Here is an 18,576-nt window from a genome sequence, read left to right as displayed (position 1 = left end):
AACTTTAGCTGAAAAACTTGTGGCATTTGCTGTAAATTATCTTTTGTTTCAAGAATCCTTTAAATTTATATGTATAATGTCGATAAATCAATAAATAACAAAGCAGATAAAAGAATTCTGGAGAGAGAGATGAATGAAAACAATATTATTGTCTAATATTTTTAGCTAAGACTGTAGAAATTGAACAATTTTTCATAAAATCCATGTGAGAAATTAATTATTAAATAATTAAAATAAAATAATTGTAATAGATCAACAAAAGAGACAATAAAGATGATAAGATATTGCAGTCGTGAAATCTGTTCTCACCATAGCGGCCTCCTCGTCCTTCTTAACGACCTGCTCGATCTCGCTGGCTTCCTCGCTCTGTCGCTGCACATCCAGGAACATGCCCTCCACGTCTTTCGCAGCCACCAGCAGCTTCGGCCGAAGAGCTACCAAGATTTGCTGCATCCTGCTGACCTCTTTGCGCGTGCTGTCCAGCCTGTCGAGGCCAGCTTCGTACCTTCTCTTACCCTGCAGTACCTCTTTCCGTTTTCGATCCAGGAGATCTTTGAACGTGTTGATGAGCTCCAGGTAGGACGTCGGCGTGACGTAATTGTGACGAACCAGCCGCCTCAGGAAATCCCTTGTCAGCTTCTGCGTGGACGTATGGAAATACTGACACATCGCGATGCAGGCGCGACGTTCGTCTTTCGGCATGTCGATCTCGCCAAGGAATTGCGTGGCGACTGCGAGCAGGGCATCCTCGGGCCAGGGTTGCAGCCAGTCGATGGTGCAGCAGTTCACCAGCGCGGGGAACTTGCGGATTCGGGTGCGGAAATTGTCGCCGATTGGCGACATTGTCACCACTACGTGCAGGTGTTCACGCACCGTCTGCACGAAGAAGTTGAAGAGAGCCACCGGACTGCCGTCCGTCTGCACGGATCTAAATACGAGTCAGAAAAGTTAAATATCAATCTCGTTTTAATTTTTAATTATTATTTTTAATATTTTAATTGAAATGTGAAAGGTATCGCTTCAACTTTTCTGTAGAGTATAATTTTTAATATTTCTCGGCTCTGACTGAAGTTTGAACATTCTCAGAGTGATTTTTTAAAAACAGTTTGTTCCATTCCTACTTTTGTACACAGTAACTTCTATATGTTGCAGATAGAAAAAATATTCCGATTGAATACGTATGCCAGAAGGACACTCTTGTGTTTGATAAGCCATCCTTCAAGTTACATCAAAAACGATTTGTCCCATTTTTAGTTGTGCACAGAATAACTTCCAAGTGCCAGATAAAAACAAAAAATATTCTGATTGAATTCAGAAGACATCCTTATGCTCGATAAATCATCCTTCAAATAATAAAAAGTTCTTCCTACATAAATTAAGCGTCGATTTTTTTCTATTTCTATTTTTGCACAGAGTAACTTTTAAATGTCAGAAAATAGAAAATATTTCGACATATTTCAAATTTTCTAATTCGATCAGAATATTTTGTGTTTTTGTTTGTGGCATTTAGAATTACTTTATAAAACAAACTAAAACAAATTGTTCTAAAAAAATTGCTCTGGGAATGTTCCAAATTCAATCAACTATGTTTCTCATATACCTGGCGTGTATTTTCTTTATTTTTGTAATTCAATTCGTTGATAACAAACTATAAAAATCAAAGCCTTAAACGGTCTAGCTGGATCAATGCTTGTATGATTCTTAGTGAATTTAAATACTACGTATGTAGTTCTTAGAAATGCGCGCCGAAATAATTTTTCGGTCTTGAAACGTCAACTCTATTAAATTACAGCATTAATATCACGAGTTAAATTGACTTGCAATTTAACAAATTTTGTATGCTTATTCGCATCTTCGAAACGACCTTAATAATGTTGAATGACATATTAAAATCTGTAAATAATTAATTCTTATTGCGAAAAATATTACCTCGAGCGGGAGTCGAACCCGGATCTCTTGCATTCCTAAGCCTTTTACATTATACCGAGGCTACCAATTCTTTGATTTTTAATCTCAAATTATTTTAAAGCTTAATGTATAAATGATTAATTTCTGTTTTAATCTGAAATTTTTCAAGTTTATCAATCAATTTTATTAAACACGCCCTTAATTAATAGGAAAATTTTAAAAGGTAAACTGTTTTAAAAAATGTAAATTTGTATTTGCTTGATAAAGAAATCTCTCTCTAACTATAATCTTTCAATTAATGTTAACATTTATCGATAAGAGAAATCCGTTAAATAAATATTATCTCAAAAAAATCGTGGTAAAATCAACGTAAAAGATAATTACAAAAGCCAAAATTAAAAGATAACATTCTCTATATTTAATATTATTCAAAATTTTCTGTACTTTATTACGTTGCGAAGAATGGTAGCGTAATTATTAATTACTGAAACAATTTCGCTCTTATTATACAGAATTTAATAAATACGGTCTACGTCACGAAAGATGTAATAATATTATCGCTGATTAATCAAAAATTTAATTATCCGATTTCAGTGGAATATTAATTCTATTCGCGAAAGACAAACCTGTCCCTCTGCCGATCAATGATTCGCATTTTCTCGCAGATCTCGGACTTCTCGTCCGCTGCAAAAAGATTGGGCACCTCGCCGGAGTTGAGCAAGTTGCTGATGTCCTCGAGAAAGGCCTCTTCCTTGATCTGCGTGTCCATGAAGAGGAAGACTGTATGCAGGTCGCTCGCTGCGCTCTTCCGCAGGATGTTCTTCAAGTCCTCGTGCCACTCGTACATGCCGTACTGCTGTGATATCTGCACTTGGAAAAGCTCATAGTCGGATATGTGAGACGCCAATTTCGTCAGGGATTGCCGTCCGGAACCGCCCATGCCGACCAGAAGAGCGTGGTTACGCGGCTGCATCATCACCCGACAGATCTTCGAGAGATGCTCTATCGCGAATCTGAGGGCAAATTAATTTGTTTAATTAATTGTGTGTCTAACCATTCGCTGTAATAAAATTTACCTCGAGATCTTCAGCAATCAAAGCCTTAACGACGATGCTTTTAATATTCAAAATAAGTAATTAAACATTAACTAATTTTGTACTTATATTATTAAATTTCTTTAAAGGAAAGAGTTATTTTAGACAGCGTCCAAAATAAATATAAATTCAAGATTTTTTTAACATCAAGTATTGCATAGAATTAATTTCTATTTTATAAGAATATATTAGAGATATTATACAATATCTAAGCTATTTTGCCAGAAGATTTTTAATAAAAAATGTAGAGACTTTGGGAAAATTCTCTGCGCCACACACACACACCCTAAGTATAATTACTATTTTATTTCTTAAATTTTCTCGATAGTGTTTGAACTAATCTTCACATTGATAATTTTTTTTAATTATAGTACACTGAAAAAAATTAATTTTAATAAATATTTGTTTGAATATTTCTAAATAAATATTTACCAAATGTAAACATATATTTATTTAAATCGAAAACTATTAATTTGATTTAACTATATCATTTTCTTATTAAATAAATATTTATTTACTGTAAATTTATATTTACTTAATACTATTCAAAGAAGTATGTATTAAAATTTGATAAATTTTTTTTCAGTTTAGAACAATAGATCTCTCTTTTTGCTTTATATAACTTTTATAATGAAAATTTAATGCGATTAAAGCAATTTCTTTCAAAATTAATTGAAAACATACCTGAAAAGCACCAGATCCATTGGCGTCTTTGAGATATCGTTGTACTCCGCGAGATATTCCTCTACGGCTTCAGCGAGAGCATCCCAATCTTGAATCTCTATGTACATCTTCTGTTCGGCAATTGGATCGTGAAAATCACAGTAAATGAGATTTCGCAAATGCACCTCCGTTATTTCTGCACCAGGCTCGTCCTGCAAATCCCGAAAAAGTCGGTCCATGTTGTCGCCCATGCATTCCTTTATAGTCCTTCGAATCTGCTCCACCAGCCATTTACTGTCGGTTTCGTCGACCAATCGGTCCCCGTAAACTCGGAGCACTTCATGGACCCACAGCCGCTTCATGCTTATCTTAAAAATTTATTAAACAAAAATCATTTAATTCTATCCAATAAATATATTTGTAAAATATTAATATTTTTCACAAAAAACTCTTTATAATTTTTTAAGATGCTTATTGACATCTATATAATTAAATTACTTGTCAACGTAATTTGGATGTTACTATCCGATTCAGTTTAAAATTGCGTTCTAAGACCGAAAATTAAATCGACACGCAGTTTTCACAATTAGATACGTATAAATTTACACCGAAAAATCCTTAATACACAGAATGAATCATCTGCACATTTTCTTTCTTTAAAATATTGGGAGTACCAAGTAATTAATTATAACATGTATATACAATTTTTTTAAATACACAAACTTACAAATATTTTTTAAAGACGTTAATATGTAAGAATTGCTTAATCATACTTGTATACACTTGTAACAATAATAACAAAAATTAACTCAAAACGCAAACGACCCATCGTGTGTAGTAAAAATGACTGGAAAGTCATCATTCCACTGAAAAAAAATTAGTCAATTTTAATAAATATTTAGTTGTGAATACTGCCAATTAAATATTTATTAAATATAAACATATATTTATTTGATACAAGAAATTAATTAGTTGATTTAATTTAACAATCTTTTTATTACTGAACAAATATTTATTTACTGTAAATAAATGTTTAATTGGCAGTATTCAACTAAATATTTATTAAAATTCACTGTATTTTTTTTCAGTATGGATACTAAGAGTTAAACACTGAGGAAAGAACCAAGTAATATGAGCATGATTTTCGCTCAAATATGTTTTAGCACTTATCACCTATTAATTCACTCAATTAGCAAAACGTAATATTAAAAATTTCGCGAGAAATTTGCAACGAAAATTTTAGAATTTTTATTTAAATGGCGAATATTATTCGTATAATTGCAAACGTTAAAATAACGTTATGATTATAAAATAAGTTTTTTACATACGTTGCCTGATCGTTCATTTAAATTTACATTCTGTAAAAAGTTACATAAAAAGGCGCACAAGAAACTTTTGATGCAAATTTGTCATAAATACTTAAATATTACATCGTGCCACTTGCTCATGAATTAATGAAGAGTACTAAAACATAAAGTTAGGCAAAGTCTGTTTACACTACCTTCCCTTGTAAGATCCAGCAAAAAAACCGAATAATGCATTTTTCTACTAATTGATGTATATTAACATATCAGTCTAATGTTACCATAATGGTATTTATTATTATCTATTAAATTATTCATCAAGTGAAGATAATGTATAATAAAGTCTGATATATTTTTTTTAAAGAATAATTTTAATTCTTCAAAAAAGAAGATATAGGAGCAAAAGTATCAATAATTTTACAATTATTCCCTTTTTTCTCTTAAAATAAAAAACAAATTAAGAAAACAACTTTGCACGATTTCTATTTTCATAGTTGACATCATACCAGATCGACGATGGCTTCGGGAGTAGAGAGCAGCACGCCCTGAATGACCCGCGAGAAATCCCGCAGATTGAACAGATAATGTGACTTTGCGGGGGTCGGCAGCAGGTTCGTTCTCGTCTCCTTATACACGTCCAGGGTGGCGTAGACCAGTTGATTAATGCACGGGTCAAAAAAGTCTGGGAAACCACGGGTAGTGAAGTGCCAGGCGGTAATCCTGCTAAATATAGTGACCAGGACGTCGTCATCGAACTCCGAGATCGCCAGGGTGACGAAATGCCGCTTGAACCGTGGTGTGACGTCACGTCCGCCGATGGGCGGACCCATCGCGCACATCAGCTGGACGTCCACGAGCTTGATCGGTACCACGTCCTTCCGATCGTACCAAGTCCAGTGATCGAGCCATTGACGTAAAAGCTCGATGGGAGGCTGCGCGCCGAACTGTTCCTTCTGCGGCATCGACACGTCGTCTACGAAGATCACCCAGTGCTGGCCGGGCGGCGCGCCATACAAACCTTATCAGAAATAATTACTAAATAACAATAGTGACGATCATGATGATGATAATAATAATGATGACCATAATAATGATAATGATAACTAAAGATAGGTAAATGGGCTTTTCGACAAATTTAAAAACACTTTGAATAAAAAATGATGAAATTACAAAAGTATTACAAAGTAACAATTAATATATATATCCAGCAAACAGAAAGTTACATGTAATATAACTGTAATATAATACGTGTGTTATATTATAATTATATTGTTGAGTGAGAAATTACAACTAACAGGTACGTTACATGTAACTTTGTGTTTGCTGGGTAAAAACTATTTTCAAAACAGACTTTTGCCTAAAGTCTTCTCTATCTTCGTAATTGGTCAAGTTTTTTGTGGCAAAAATGACAGAATTACAAACGTATCTTAAACCGATATTTATGACAATATCCTTATATTTAAGACTGTTTTATATAAATACAGTGTTAAAATGTCACAAGCTAATCACAGATCGATATACAGTTGGTTCTTATATGTATATATGACCGTCTTAAGTATATATGACAGTCTGAAGATGTTATAAGCTTAAGACTATTTTAAGTAATGTCTCGGAGCTGTATTAGCATCTTAAGACATTACTTAAGACGGTCTTAAAATAAAGACGGATGATGAACATCAGCCACAAAGCCGTAACCTAAGACATTACTTAAGACGGTCTTAAAATAAGAATAGGCTGTTTAAATATCAGCCTTCTAATAATCGTAGAACTATTTTCAAAATAACATTTTGCTTCCTCCGCTTCTAAAACCCATCAATTATATTTTTTGCGAATATTATACTTTAAATGGCCGCATTTCTATGTCGATCATGCAAACTCAACGAAAAAGTTCAGCTTCAAGATCATACACGGAGCTGAAAACAAATTGTTTTTTTTTTTTAACTTCGCCCGAGATGTTCTAAAAGCTTAAAAAGCCTCTTCTTTAAAATGCCCTTGAGCAAAGTTAAAAACAACTCCCTTTTTTGCAAGAAAAAACTTAACGAGATTTTGATCTCGTACTTTAAAATAAGTTTAAAATGCTTTTTAGAAAAAGCTTTATAACTATCTTCCAGGAAGTTATAGAACTTTATGGTATTTGAAATGTCCTTTTAATTTTATTGGAGGAAGCAATCTGAATAATTTCCAGTGTTAATAATTTTTATCTTGTGTTTATGTATATATATATTAAATAGAATATTTAAACAAAATATTGTCATCCGTCAATAATAACTTCAAAAGTGGTAAGACCTATAAAATTTTAATTGATTAGCTCACATAATGACTTCTTCTTTATCTCACACGTGGTTTTAGTAAAGTAATTTCAGTAATCATACAATACAATAATACACAAAAAAAACAAATATAAAAAATGTTGAAATATAAAAAGTTTAGGTAGATACAGATCTGAAAATAATTGTATTAGACCATCAAAATAATGATGTAAAAAACAAAATAATTATGTAGGAAAGCATAATAAACAATGCTGCAAAAAGTTTTAACATTCTAGCAATTAGCTTAAGCGTCTTATACGGTTACTAAACGTTCTCATTTTCCAAGGACAGTCCTCGGATTGAACTTTGTGTCCTCATACAAAGTTTGTCCCCAGAATGTCCTCGAATTCTTAGATTATTGGCACTACAGGAACGATGTTATATTACGACATGTTTTAGTACAATATACGTATATGCAACATGACATTAGCGCACGCCGAGTTTCATAATTCTGTGATTATTGATTCTATTCCATCGATAATAACCTTGTTGCTGCAAATGCATTCATTGTTTAATTATCGCTGAAATAAACAATTGACGAACAACTACATCTTATTTGATCTACCCGTATTTTTTTCTTCTTGTTCTTTCTCATTTCGATGTATAGAAAGATAAGTATTGCAGTGTTAGCACTGATAATAATGTGTTATTGATATAGTAATTTAAAAAATGTAATATACATTGAAAATATTTTTATAACATTAATATATTAAATTCCGATTTACTTATACAATTTGTTAAACAATATAAAACAATATATAAAATAACAGTAATTTTATATATGGATTAACTTTTCTCGTATGCATCTTTCGCAAAAAAGTTGAAACCAGTCCCCGGATTCAATAAAAAAATCTAGTAATTTAGTGACGTTACATAATTACAATAATTTGATAATCTAACAAAATTAATTTCAGATTTGTATCTTACTAAAGTTTTAGATACAGCAAAACTATTTTTCCGTATAATTTTAATAAAATTAATCTATCTAATATATCTAATTCAAGAGACAAACCTTTCTTCCTTCTATCCAACTTGCTCATAATTATATCCTGTGTCTGATTGGCAGTAGTCTGTGCCGAAAATATCACAAAGAGTGGTTTGAAGATCTCGGGGTTATTCTTCTTCAGCAGGAACTCCATAATATAAACAGACTTTCCGGTGCCCGTCGGTCCGACCAAAAGGACTGGCTTGTGATGGCGAACGAGGTACCAGAAGAGATGGAAATATCGGACGGTCTCCACCGTGGAGACGATGATCTGATTCACCGGCATGTCTTTGGGGATCGGCGGAACATCCTTCAGATCCTCCAGCCAGAGTTTCCACCTGCCCTTACCCTCCTTGATGTATTTGTAATCGAAGACCGATCCGGTGATCGGCAAAAAGACTATGTAGGGTTCCCTCGGATTACCGATTTCCGGCGATATGCCAAAGCGTTGGCGAACTTCCTGCGGAAATTCACGTTCCGCCAACGCCCTGAAGAGAATATTAAACCACTCGCGATAGTTGGCCATCAGTGTGATGCCCATTGCCCAGATGCATGAGAAAAAGAAGCAGCCCTGTGAAAAGAATAAGACCGATATTCATAGTTCGTTCTTATTTTAAGACAATAAGCACTGATGGATCCACAAAAAAGGAACTATAAAGGCGGCTTTCCCATTGAATTCTCCTTTTTCAAAAATATTTATAGCGAAATGTTATATAATATTTCTGAATTAATCACAATTTTAACGTTCCAAAAATATTATTTAATTTAAGAAACTCCTAAATGTAGAAAACAGATTCTATTATATTCTTCTTGTTTGGTCTTAACGTAATTTTAAATAAAACGTTTTATTATTCTTCTTGTTTGGTCTTAACGTAATTTTAAATAAAACGTTTTATAAATTTTTTTTTTGTACATTTAAATAATACTTTTCAATATAATAATTTAAATAATAATTTAATGTTCTATTTTTTTATATTTGACTTTATAAAAAAGCTTTTACTTGCACCAGTGACCTCCCTTTGACTTTTTGGATCTGCCAATGTAAGACTAATGTTTTAAGATGCTAATGTTGCTCTTTGATTAGTTCATAATATCTTAAGACTGTACTTAAAACAATCTTAAATATAAGAATTAACTATAGATATCGGCAAATGTCTTTCTAAACACTTCTTCTCTAAAATGACTTCATGCTTTATAAAATGATCGAAAATGTCGGTAGATTCGGTATATATTTAAACATAAAATTATTAATGGTGGTTATTAGTTTAATGTAACTGTAATTGTAAAATTATAATTATATAATTAATTATAATTTAATTAATTTCTGAATATCTCTCTTATTTAAATCGGTGTCAAATAAAGATTAATAATCAATAAATGAAAATTTATTATATCCGTTTAATCTTTTTGTGTTTATACCATTATTATTAAGAAAATAAATAAAAAATAGCAAACTGCATTTTTTTCAAGAAATACATTTTTATATATCAGAATTTTTTCTGCTAATATAAAATGAAACAAAATGGAAATAACTGTATAAATAAAAAATAACTGTACCTGTTATTTTTCCTGTTTAATTATTATTATTGGTAAGATGAATAAAAAATAGGAAACTGTGTTTCTTTGAGAATTGGAATTTTTCTGCCAATTTAAAAGTAAAATAACAGTATATCTGAAAAGGTACCTGATGATTTCACAATTTATGTAGTATAATTTAGACTCACTTCCACTTGCGCTCTCATGTCCAAATCGGAAAGCGCGCTCACGTACTTCACGTCGCGAAAATCATCCAGGAAGCAGTCGTACAGGTACATAACTGAGCGCGTTAGATTAGCATCCGGCATCGTTATCATTTCCTGCAGGCAGAGAGACGACTGTGAGAACTTGTAATTTCCGACGGAAACGAGAAAAGTTTCGCGTAAAACACGAACAAAGTTTATTTGTTTATTCTTTTCCTAACAATTGATATTCTTCAAGCATGAATCCAGAATTGAGCGTTGGGAACAAGAATCTGAAGACTTTAAATTTCGTGAGAAAGAGCAGTTTTTTTTTAGACCTTTGCGCCACAACGACGTATCAGATGCAACAGAGGCGGACAAAAACGCAGGTACATGTCTTTCAAATGGTTCTTAATATCCTCGGTGAAACTGGGCGGTAATGTGTTCAGCCACGAGATCAAAAGTGGCGTCCAACCCAGACTCACCGGCTCCATGTAGATCATACCACACCGTGACACCGTGGCAGGTGATGCAACCTGATAATAATAATAATAATAATAATTTTTAACTTTAAGTTTTGAATGTAAAATTTAAATTTTCTACTTATTTTCTAAAAGCAAACATTTTATGCTTAGAAGAAGAGGGTTAAAAATCATGATTTTATTTTTTTTACAGAAAACATATGGAGAAATCAATTTTCGGTCAATCGTTTAATAAAATTACATGAATCTACATGAATTTAAAATAATAATGCATTTTTAAATTACTTTCCGATAATTACAAATTTAAAAGAGATAAAATTTGACCCTTTGTTTAAAAAAATTTTTCTGCATACACAATGGTAAGATAATCATTTTCCACAAACGAACTTTGATAGAATGTGTTGAATTAAAATAATTTATGAATTACCTCCAAATCCATAGGCTCGAAAATCAGATTCGTCGTAGGTGCGAGCTGGATGATCTCTCCGGAAGTAAGACAGAGTTTCTTATTGTCATCCAGTACAGTATTCATGTTCTCGATCCAAAGTGCGTCTACCGGGCCGTCGAAGACCAGCCACTTCCTGTTCAGGTTAATGGAAGTGGCAAAGGCTCGGTAGGACACCGCCAGAACTCCGTCACTCCATTCGTGCGACGCGGGATCGAATTGGCCGTACAATTGGCCCATCGTGATGGCCTTGGGGTTGATGACAGTGATCTCTACGCGATGCTCGTCCATCAACTTTCTGTCCTCTAAGAGGCCGAGACAGTCCGCCAACATTCTGTAGGCTGAAGTTTTACCGCCGAACGGCAACCCGACGATCATGAAGCCGTGGCGCACGATCATCATTTCGTAGATCTGCTGGATCTTCTCCAGGAAGTGGTCCGTGCACTGCAGATTCGCCGCGGCGCACGCATCCCGCGTGCACGAGTTGATGTGTGTATAATCTGGCGTTGGTAGCACAACGCCGGGAAACAGGTCCGAAGCTATTCCTGGTGTTAAAGAAAATCCCTTAAAATCCTTTTTTACCAATGTAGATTAACTTTAATCTCAGTTAATATTTATTTTTTTATAATCGCATTTAATTAATACTTTTATGAATAACGAGCTGAATCATTTATATAAAGAAAACGCACATATTTAAAAAATTATTCATTTTGCCTACATATATTTTTTACAGAGTCAAACAAATTAAGAAAAAAAATTGGATGGATTATTGTTCCGTCTCTAAATTAGAAAAAAAAAGACGCAAGAAGAAAATCTACCTTCGAAGAGCGGTAGATCGTGGACTAGAAACTTTGGTAAATTAACATCCAAGATACTTCTCAGCATCAAGATATCCTCGGATTCATTGGGATAGCGAAGCTTCAGATTACCGGCGGCGATTAGCACGGATTTAACTGCTCTCATGCCGTAATCATAATGATGTTGACTACTGAGCTGCTCCGAACAGAGCTTGTAAGCGGTGACGATCTTCACGGCTAACGGTCTACCATTGTAGAAGCCGTAAGAATACAAGGTATTCTCCGCAATAAGAGCGTAATCAGGCACCATCATTGCCACTGGCCGGAAGAGGGCCTTGAGATTGTCCGGCAGTTCGGTTCTGCCAGCGTAACCCGGATTCATAGTAATGAATATAGCGCAGGTGGGATCGAGGTAGATCTCCGTACCCTCGAAGATCATTTTCTCGGCGCCGGCGTTGATCGCGCATTGAATCGTCAGGATCTGCTGCGCGACGACCGACAGGACCTCCAGGTCGATCCGGTTGAATTCATCGAAACAGGACCAGGCGCCGCACGAGGCGAGACCCTTGAAAAACTTGCCCAGGGCGATGTAGTCGAGGCCCTCGGAACAGTTGAAGACCACGCACTGCTTGGCGACCGCCTTTGCCAAGTCCTTCGTGGTCTCCGTTTTGCCAGTACCGGCCGGTCCTTCAGGTGCGCCGCCCAGGTGAAGGCTCAAGGCGCCGAAAAGGGTGCGGTAGCATCGATCCGTCAGGGGAGTGATTACCAGGCGAGATGTATTGCCGAGGTATTCGCAGCCGTAGCGTATATATGAATTGATCATGTACGCCCACATGTTGTCCTCCTACTCGGACAAGATGTAATTGCAGTAAATAATGCAGAGAATCGGAAGTAAAATATTGAAAATACAATAGAGGTAACGAATTAATTTGGCAAATTACTAATACAATTGTAATTATAAACGCTATTTTGATTATATGTACTGATTCAATAAATTCAATTAATTTATTTAATTTATTAAATTATAAATTTAAAAGGTAAAAGTTAAGCAGAAAATCGTATTACTAGATCTTTTTCAAATTTATAAAAAAAAGTAGTTTTCTCTGTTTTATACAAAAATGCCAGAAAGCACATAAACATTTTATGAATGTTCTATTTGTTTAAAAATATCTGTATATATATATTCTATAGAAATACTAAAAAAACCTATAAAATATTAATCGTATTTTTATAATACATTTGAATAACTTACTATTGAATATATATATTTACTGAATACACATAAAACATTTTATACAATATTCAATGGAATATTGAATGTATATTTTTATATATGTAGACCTAATCTTGTTTTATGATAAAATAAGTACATCGTGCATATATAGTTTATTAACTTTATGAATATTCTGAGGAACATTTTGTAAATGGTCGTTTTATTATAAATATAAATTTCTGAATAGAACATTCTATGTATATTTACAGAATTCGATTCAAATATTCGGTAATTAAGAACATTTGACTTTCATAAAATTATTCATAGATCATTTTGTGCTATCTAGAAATAAGTTAAAGATACGTTAAAATAACGTATTTGAAATTAAGTCTTGCAACGCACTAACTATAATTTGAATATTAATTAAACAGACGTACCAGCCAATAGTATCTAAGTTGACACAACCATCTGAAGTCAGTATTTTTTACAACTTGCTCCTTGTAGAGGTCCGCGAGGACGTCCTTGCTGTGAACATTCAAAGTAACCAGCGCCTCTAAAAAAAAAAAACAAACAACAAACACTTCCCATCAATATGTAAAATTATTAAAGATACTCCAAAATGTTTTAGAAGTACCAGTTTAATTACGTACCCAACGTGATGCGATTCTGCTTCGAGAGAATTCCCCTGATCAGTAGAATGATGTCGTTGAGCTCTTCCTGGCATTGCGCCAAGTATCTCTCCAAACCAGCCACTCCCTTCAGCATGGCCTCCTCGACTTGTTGCGTCCAATACGTCTGATCTACGCAGAGAACAGTCTGACCGGGCCACTCGAGGACCCAAGTCGTTCTTGCCTTCATGTGGTACGCCAGGATCGCTTGGTTCACCATGTGACACACGCTTTTCCGCATTTCCGCCTCGAGCTCGATCAGCCACTTCTCGACTTGTCCTCTAGCGATGGAAGTGGATATAGTCTCTAAGATAACAACCTCCTCACCTTCCGTGGATCGCATCGCCAGCACTTCAAGGTCTTCGTTGAACCTCAGTCGAGCTATGCCCTCGAAACATTTCTTCAGGTGCGGCTGCACGCTGAAGAATAATTTCATTTAATAAAAAATAGTCTTATATCCTTCAAGTTCTTGAAATAAAAGATCACAAATAAATTATGTTATTATTTAAATAGATTATTTATAATTACATAAACAATTTATTTTAATTGTATTTGATTTTTCTCATTGTCAGAAAAACAATCTAGTGGAAGAAGTCTAATTTATCTTTCTTATTATCGGTGAAATAAAAATAAAAATATACACATTAAGATATATCTAAAATAGAAATTTAAAAACATGAATAAGTATAAGATCAAGTTTTACGAAATTAACATTATACATTATTAATTTTATATGTAAAATTAGAAACTAAAGTTACTTTCTCTGCAGATTGTTATTATTACTATTATACATTTAGTATTTCTGAATTTGAGATTTTAGAAATTACTTACCGTGTCGGATCTTTCGTCTCGGAGAGAATCTCCAGCAACTCGTCGTTGGAGAGGAAGAAGAACCTGGGGAAGAAGAGTCTCTTCTTCTCCAAGTATTCATTCAGACCTTTTTGAATTAGTTCCAACAGCCCAAAGCTCTTTCTCAGACGCTCCAGCATCTTCTCGATCTCGACGATAGCGAGAACGTGCGGCTCGTTGTGGACATTCTTCATGATGTCCCGCCAAATCTTGTCAACCTGCGCAAACTTCCTTCCTTCTTCCGGCATCTGCTGTTGGATGTCCGGCGAGGTGAAGATTGGCTCCAAATACATCCACGTGCCCTGCACCTTCAACCACTGGTCCAGAATGTCCTCCAGCAGGTGCAATGTCTTTTCCCATTTGCTAAAATTAAAAAATTTCACGTAATAATATTAAATAATTGTTATTATACACAAATCACAAATGTAAAACTAATAAAATGCTAACTAATAAATAAAATTAAATAAAGTAAAATTAAATAAAGTAAATTGATTACGTAAATAAAATATGTTATTTATCAAATAAAATAAATTTAATTAATTAAATAATAACATTAATTTTATCAATTTGAAATTCTCATAATTTTATCAATTAGAAATGTAATTTGTAATTTATAGTATCAAAATAATAATTAATATTTATAAATATTGAAAATATAATATACTAAAAAAATAAATAAATAAAATTGCAAATAAATTAGAACACAATAATAAAAATTATAAGTAGCAATATTTATAGAGATAAGATATGATACAAATTATCACGTTTTAATATAAAGAAGAATAATAAATTAATAAATAACAATAAATAAAAAAACAATAATTTAATTAAAAGATATATTAAAATAAATTAAGGTTCAAGCTTTTGGAAATATGTTAATTCATTATTTTCAGCGTTAAGCTCTTCGTACAATTAATTCTTACATTATTCTAGCCTCAAAGGGTTTGATGTAGGGCGAATTTTTAATGGTCACCGCCTTTGTAATGTGATCATCCAGCAAGAGCTGTATCTCGTCGACGCCGGCGATGACGAAGGTGCCAGTGTCCTTGTAAGGATTCACCGTGAAGGTCAGATCGACCCAGTCTCGATGCATCTTGTCCATGCCTTTTTCCAGAGTGTCCTCTTTCGTGGCAGCTTCGGAGACGCTCTCGAATTGCGGGATGAAAGCGTCCAGGCCCATAATCAGGACCTTGCCCAGTGTTAGATCGGCATCGAACTTGATCGGAATGCTCACGATCGCCGAGATCTGATCCCAGTGCCGCGCTTTCATTCCGGGATTACCCAGAGTCATCACCGCTGGCATCCGATCCTTAAACTCTTCGATTCTCTCACGAACCGCGGCCGCTAGTTCACGCACGTCCGGCTCCTGGAACGCCTTCTCCAATTTGTAGATCGTCCTACATTCGATTTTATCGTCAAAAAACCAACATCACAAATGCGACGTAATAATAATATAAATGACACCGTTGTTAAACAATTTTTAATTTTTATGCCTAAATTAAATCAATTTGATGATTATAGCCAAATAATTATAGAAAAGATAGATATTATCATAGTAATGAGTAAAGTTTTTTAATAAGGTAATAAATTTTGACCAACTTGTTGTTTGTCAACAAGTAACGAATGCATATATCTTACAAAGTCTTTTACACTAAAAAAAGATATGTTTTTAAAAAATTAAATCACTTTTAATTTTTATAAACTCTGCTTTGAATTTCTTATATAGATAATAACGCGAATTTAATGTTATTAAATGTTTTTACAGTATTTAAATTTATAATCTACAAATAAATGTAATGATATAATGTTTTTTTTTCTTGTTTATGTATAATTTTAGTGACATATTAAAATAATGAAATTTATTAACAAAACTTAATGTTAAAAAAAAATTACACTAATTTACAAGGTTTTTGTTTCTCAACCCCGAATGATGAATTTTTAAGTATTTTATTATATAAAATAAAAAAAAGAAGTTATGAAGAGTTTTAATTTGTAGTTTTTTTATAATAAAATCCTTGATTTCCACAGATTTGTGGATTTTTTAATTTTATATTCTTTTTCAGCAGCTATAAATACATACAGGGTTGCCATTTCAAAAAGTTAAAAACTAGAACTGACGAACCGAAAACCCCGGACATTTCGTTTGCTACCCCGGACGCATACATTTGCTTACCTTTTTTGGTGCTCTAGAAATAATTATTTCACATATAAGAGCCTTCTAAATTTTTAGATAAATAATATTTCCATTAACAGAGGTTTTTCTTTAATTGATAATACGTTATCAAAAAATATTTGACCTATCTTCTTAATAGCGTTTTCGGCCCGATCGGGTTTGTACTAATCTTGGTTGGATTAATCTTTCCTATAATTTCTTAATAGCGTTTTCGGCCCGATCGGGTTTGCACTAATCTTGGTTGGATTAATCTTTCCTATAGATTAACGTCACACGCTCTACCAATAGGAGAGCACAAAACGCTATTAATCCAACTCAGGTTGGTGCAAACCCAGCCGGGCCGAAAACGCCATAAGTACATATATTTAATTGCTTTTTCCTTACAAATTGCACAATACTATCACTTCTTTATTATCATGTTTGCAGTATAACATCTTACAGGTCGTGCGCGACGAACATCGCGCTGGCATTACACTATATGTGGATAAATTTTATTCTCAACCTGTGCGTCCTACAGGGCTGCCAATCTTTAATGTCAACACTAAACTTATATGCCAAAGTTTTTTTTGCCATCCAGTCAAAAAATATTTCCTTTTTATACAAAACCCTGGACTCTCATGATTATCCCGAACGCCTTTCGAAAACCCCCCCGGACGTCCCTGGACGTCATAAAAAAGAGGATGGTGTCCAGGGAAAAGAGGACGGACGGTAATCCTAAATACATAAGAATCACCATCCAGGTGTTGAAAAACAAAAACCTTGTAACAATGTAATTTTTCTCGTCCTTATCTTCTATTCTAAAAAGAGAATTTTCTTATTTTTATTACAAAATTTTGTTTTTGGTTTTGTTATAACTTTGCTTGGTTTGATGAATATCGACCTGTAATATGTTCCTACATCATTGTCAATCTCTTCGGGGTTGTAAGAGCCGATTGTGCTGTTTATCCATTTGTCATATTTGGTCAAATACTCGCAGATGCTGTCAAAGAGCTTCTTGAACGGTTGCAAACGATCAGCAATCCGTTTTCGTAACGGATATTGCGTGATTTCCCAGCTGAAAGCAACCTCTTCCTCGTTGAACTTGTCGATCTTGTCCATTGCCGTGATCAACCGGTTCTCCAAATTTTGCGCCCTGCGCTGATACCGATATACCTCCTCGATGTCGCCCCAGTATTGCATCTCTTCCACTTGCTTCACGTACGAGTCCAGTTCCTCGACAAATTTCTGATATCTAACTGTAAAAAAAACCGGGTTGTGTCTTTCAAAATATTTATACGCGTAATATTAACGTCGAAAATAAAATAATTTTAAAAAAGGCAAACACAAAATAAATTAATTTTGATAAACGCAAATACGCGCCATGTAAATATAAAATATTTTCGACGAGTTCGTGATCAATTTTTTATTGGGTGTTACTTAAAAAAAATCAAATATTCAATTTAAAAAAATACGTGGTTTATACTTTTAGAAAAAAATAAATTTATTTCGATGTAACGAAATTCTACGAGCCTCAGTTTAAATTATTAATAATACAGTCATGTCCAAAATTATTACTGAGAAAAAATGTACTAAATGTTAATAATATTTGTTTAAATGATACTAGCTGAATATTTATACATTTGTAAACACATTTTTTGAGTATATTAATTTGATTCAGCAATAATTTTTTCATTTGATATAAATATTTACCGTATTTACGGTTTATTTATCGTAAGTATAAATGTTAAATTAATATTATCTAAACAAATATTTATTAAAATTTAGTTCATTTTTTCTTGGTGCAGGTATCTCACTAATTAGTTTTTTTTAAAAAGTTACAAATTTTACTGTTTCTTTTAATGATTTCTTGGAATTAGTTAAGATCCATGTGTGCCTATTTTTCTGGAATTTATTGCATAATTGTGTTTAAGTACGCCATGTTAATAATATAAAAAAATGTCGTAGATTGGTCTCCACAAAGTCCTGGCT

The 18,576-nt window shown here is 33.5% G+C and overlaps 1 protein-coding gene across 1 annotated transcript in view; it reads right to left on the bottom strand.

Moving 5' to 3' along the window:
• Dhc36C (Dynein heavy chain at 36C) overlaps positions 1-18,576 on the bottom strand; it is a 46,136-nt gene that overhangs the window by 16,892 nt on the left and 10,668 nt on the right. The window contains exons 11-24 of the mRNA XM_018505922.1: positions 17,489-17,843; positions 15,359-15,832; positions 14,418-14,798; positions 13,569-14,005; positions 13,356-13,471; positions 11,727-12,549; positions 10,891-11,453; positions 10,320-10,517; positions 9,988-10,119; positions 8,291-8,834; positions 5,476-5,987; positions 3,687-4,033; positions 2,535-2,921; positions 310-928 (exon numbers count right to left, since the gene is read on the bottom strand). Coding sequence (XP_018361424.1) covers positions 310-928; positions 2,535-2,921; positions 3,687-4,033; positions 5,476-5,987; positions 8,291-8,834; positions 9,988-10,119; positions 10,320-10,517; positions 10,891-11,453; positions 11,727-12,549; positions 13,356-13,471; positions 13,569-14,005; positions 14,418-14,798; positions 15,359-15,832; positions 17,489-17,843 — 5,888 coding nt within the window. The remainder of the gene's footprint in view (positions 1-309; positions 929-2,534; positions 2,922-3,686; positions 4,034-5,475; positions 5,988-8,290; positions 8,835-9,987; positions 10,120-10,319; positions 10,518-10,890; positions 11,454-11,726; positions 12,550-13,355; positions 13,472-13,568; positions 14,006-14,417; positions 14,799-15,358; positions 15,833-17,488; positions 17,844-18,576) is intronic.

Source organism: Trachymyrmex cornetzi, unplaced genomic scaffold, assembly GCF_001594075.2.
Source record: "Trachymyrmex cornetzi isolate Tcor2-1 unplaced genomic scaffold, Tcor1.1 scaffold220, whole genome shotgun sequence".
In the NCBI taxonomy this organism is placed as follows: Eukaryota; Metazoa; Arthropoda; class Insecta; order Hymenoptera; family Formicidae; genus Trachymyrmex; species Trachymyrmex cornetzi.
This window is presented reverse-complemented; position numbering and strand designations above follow the sequence as displayed.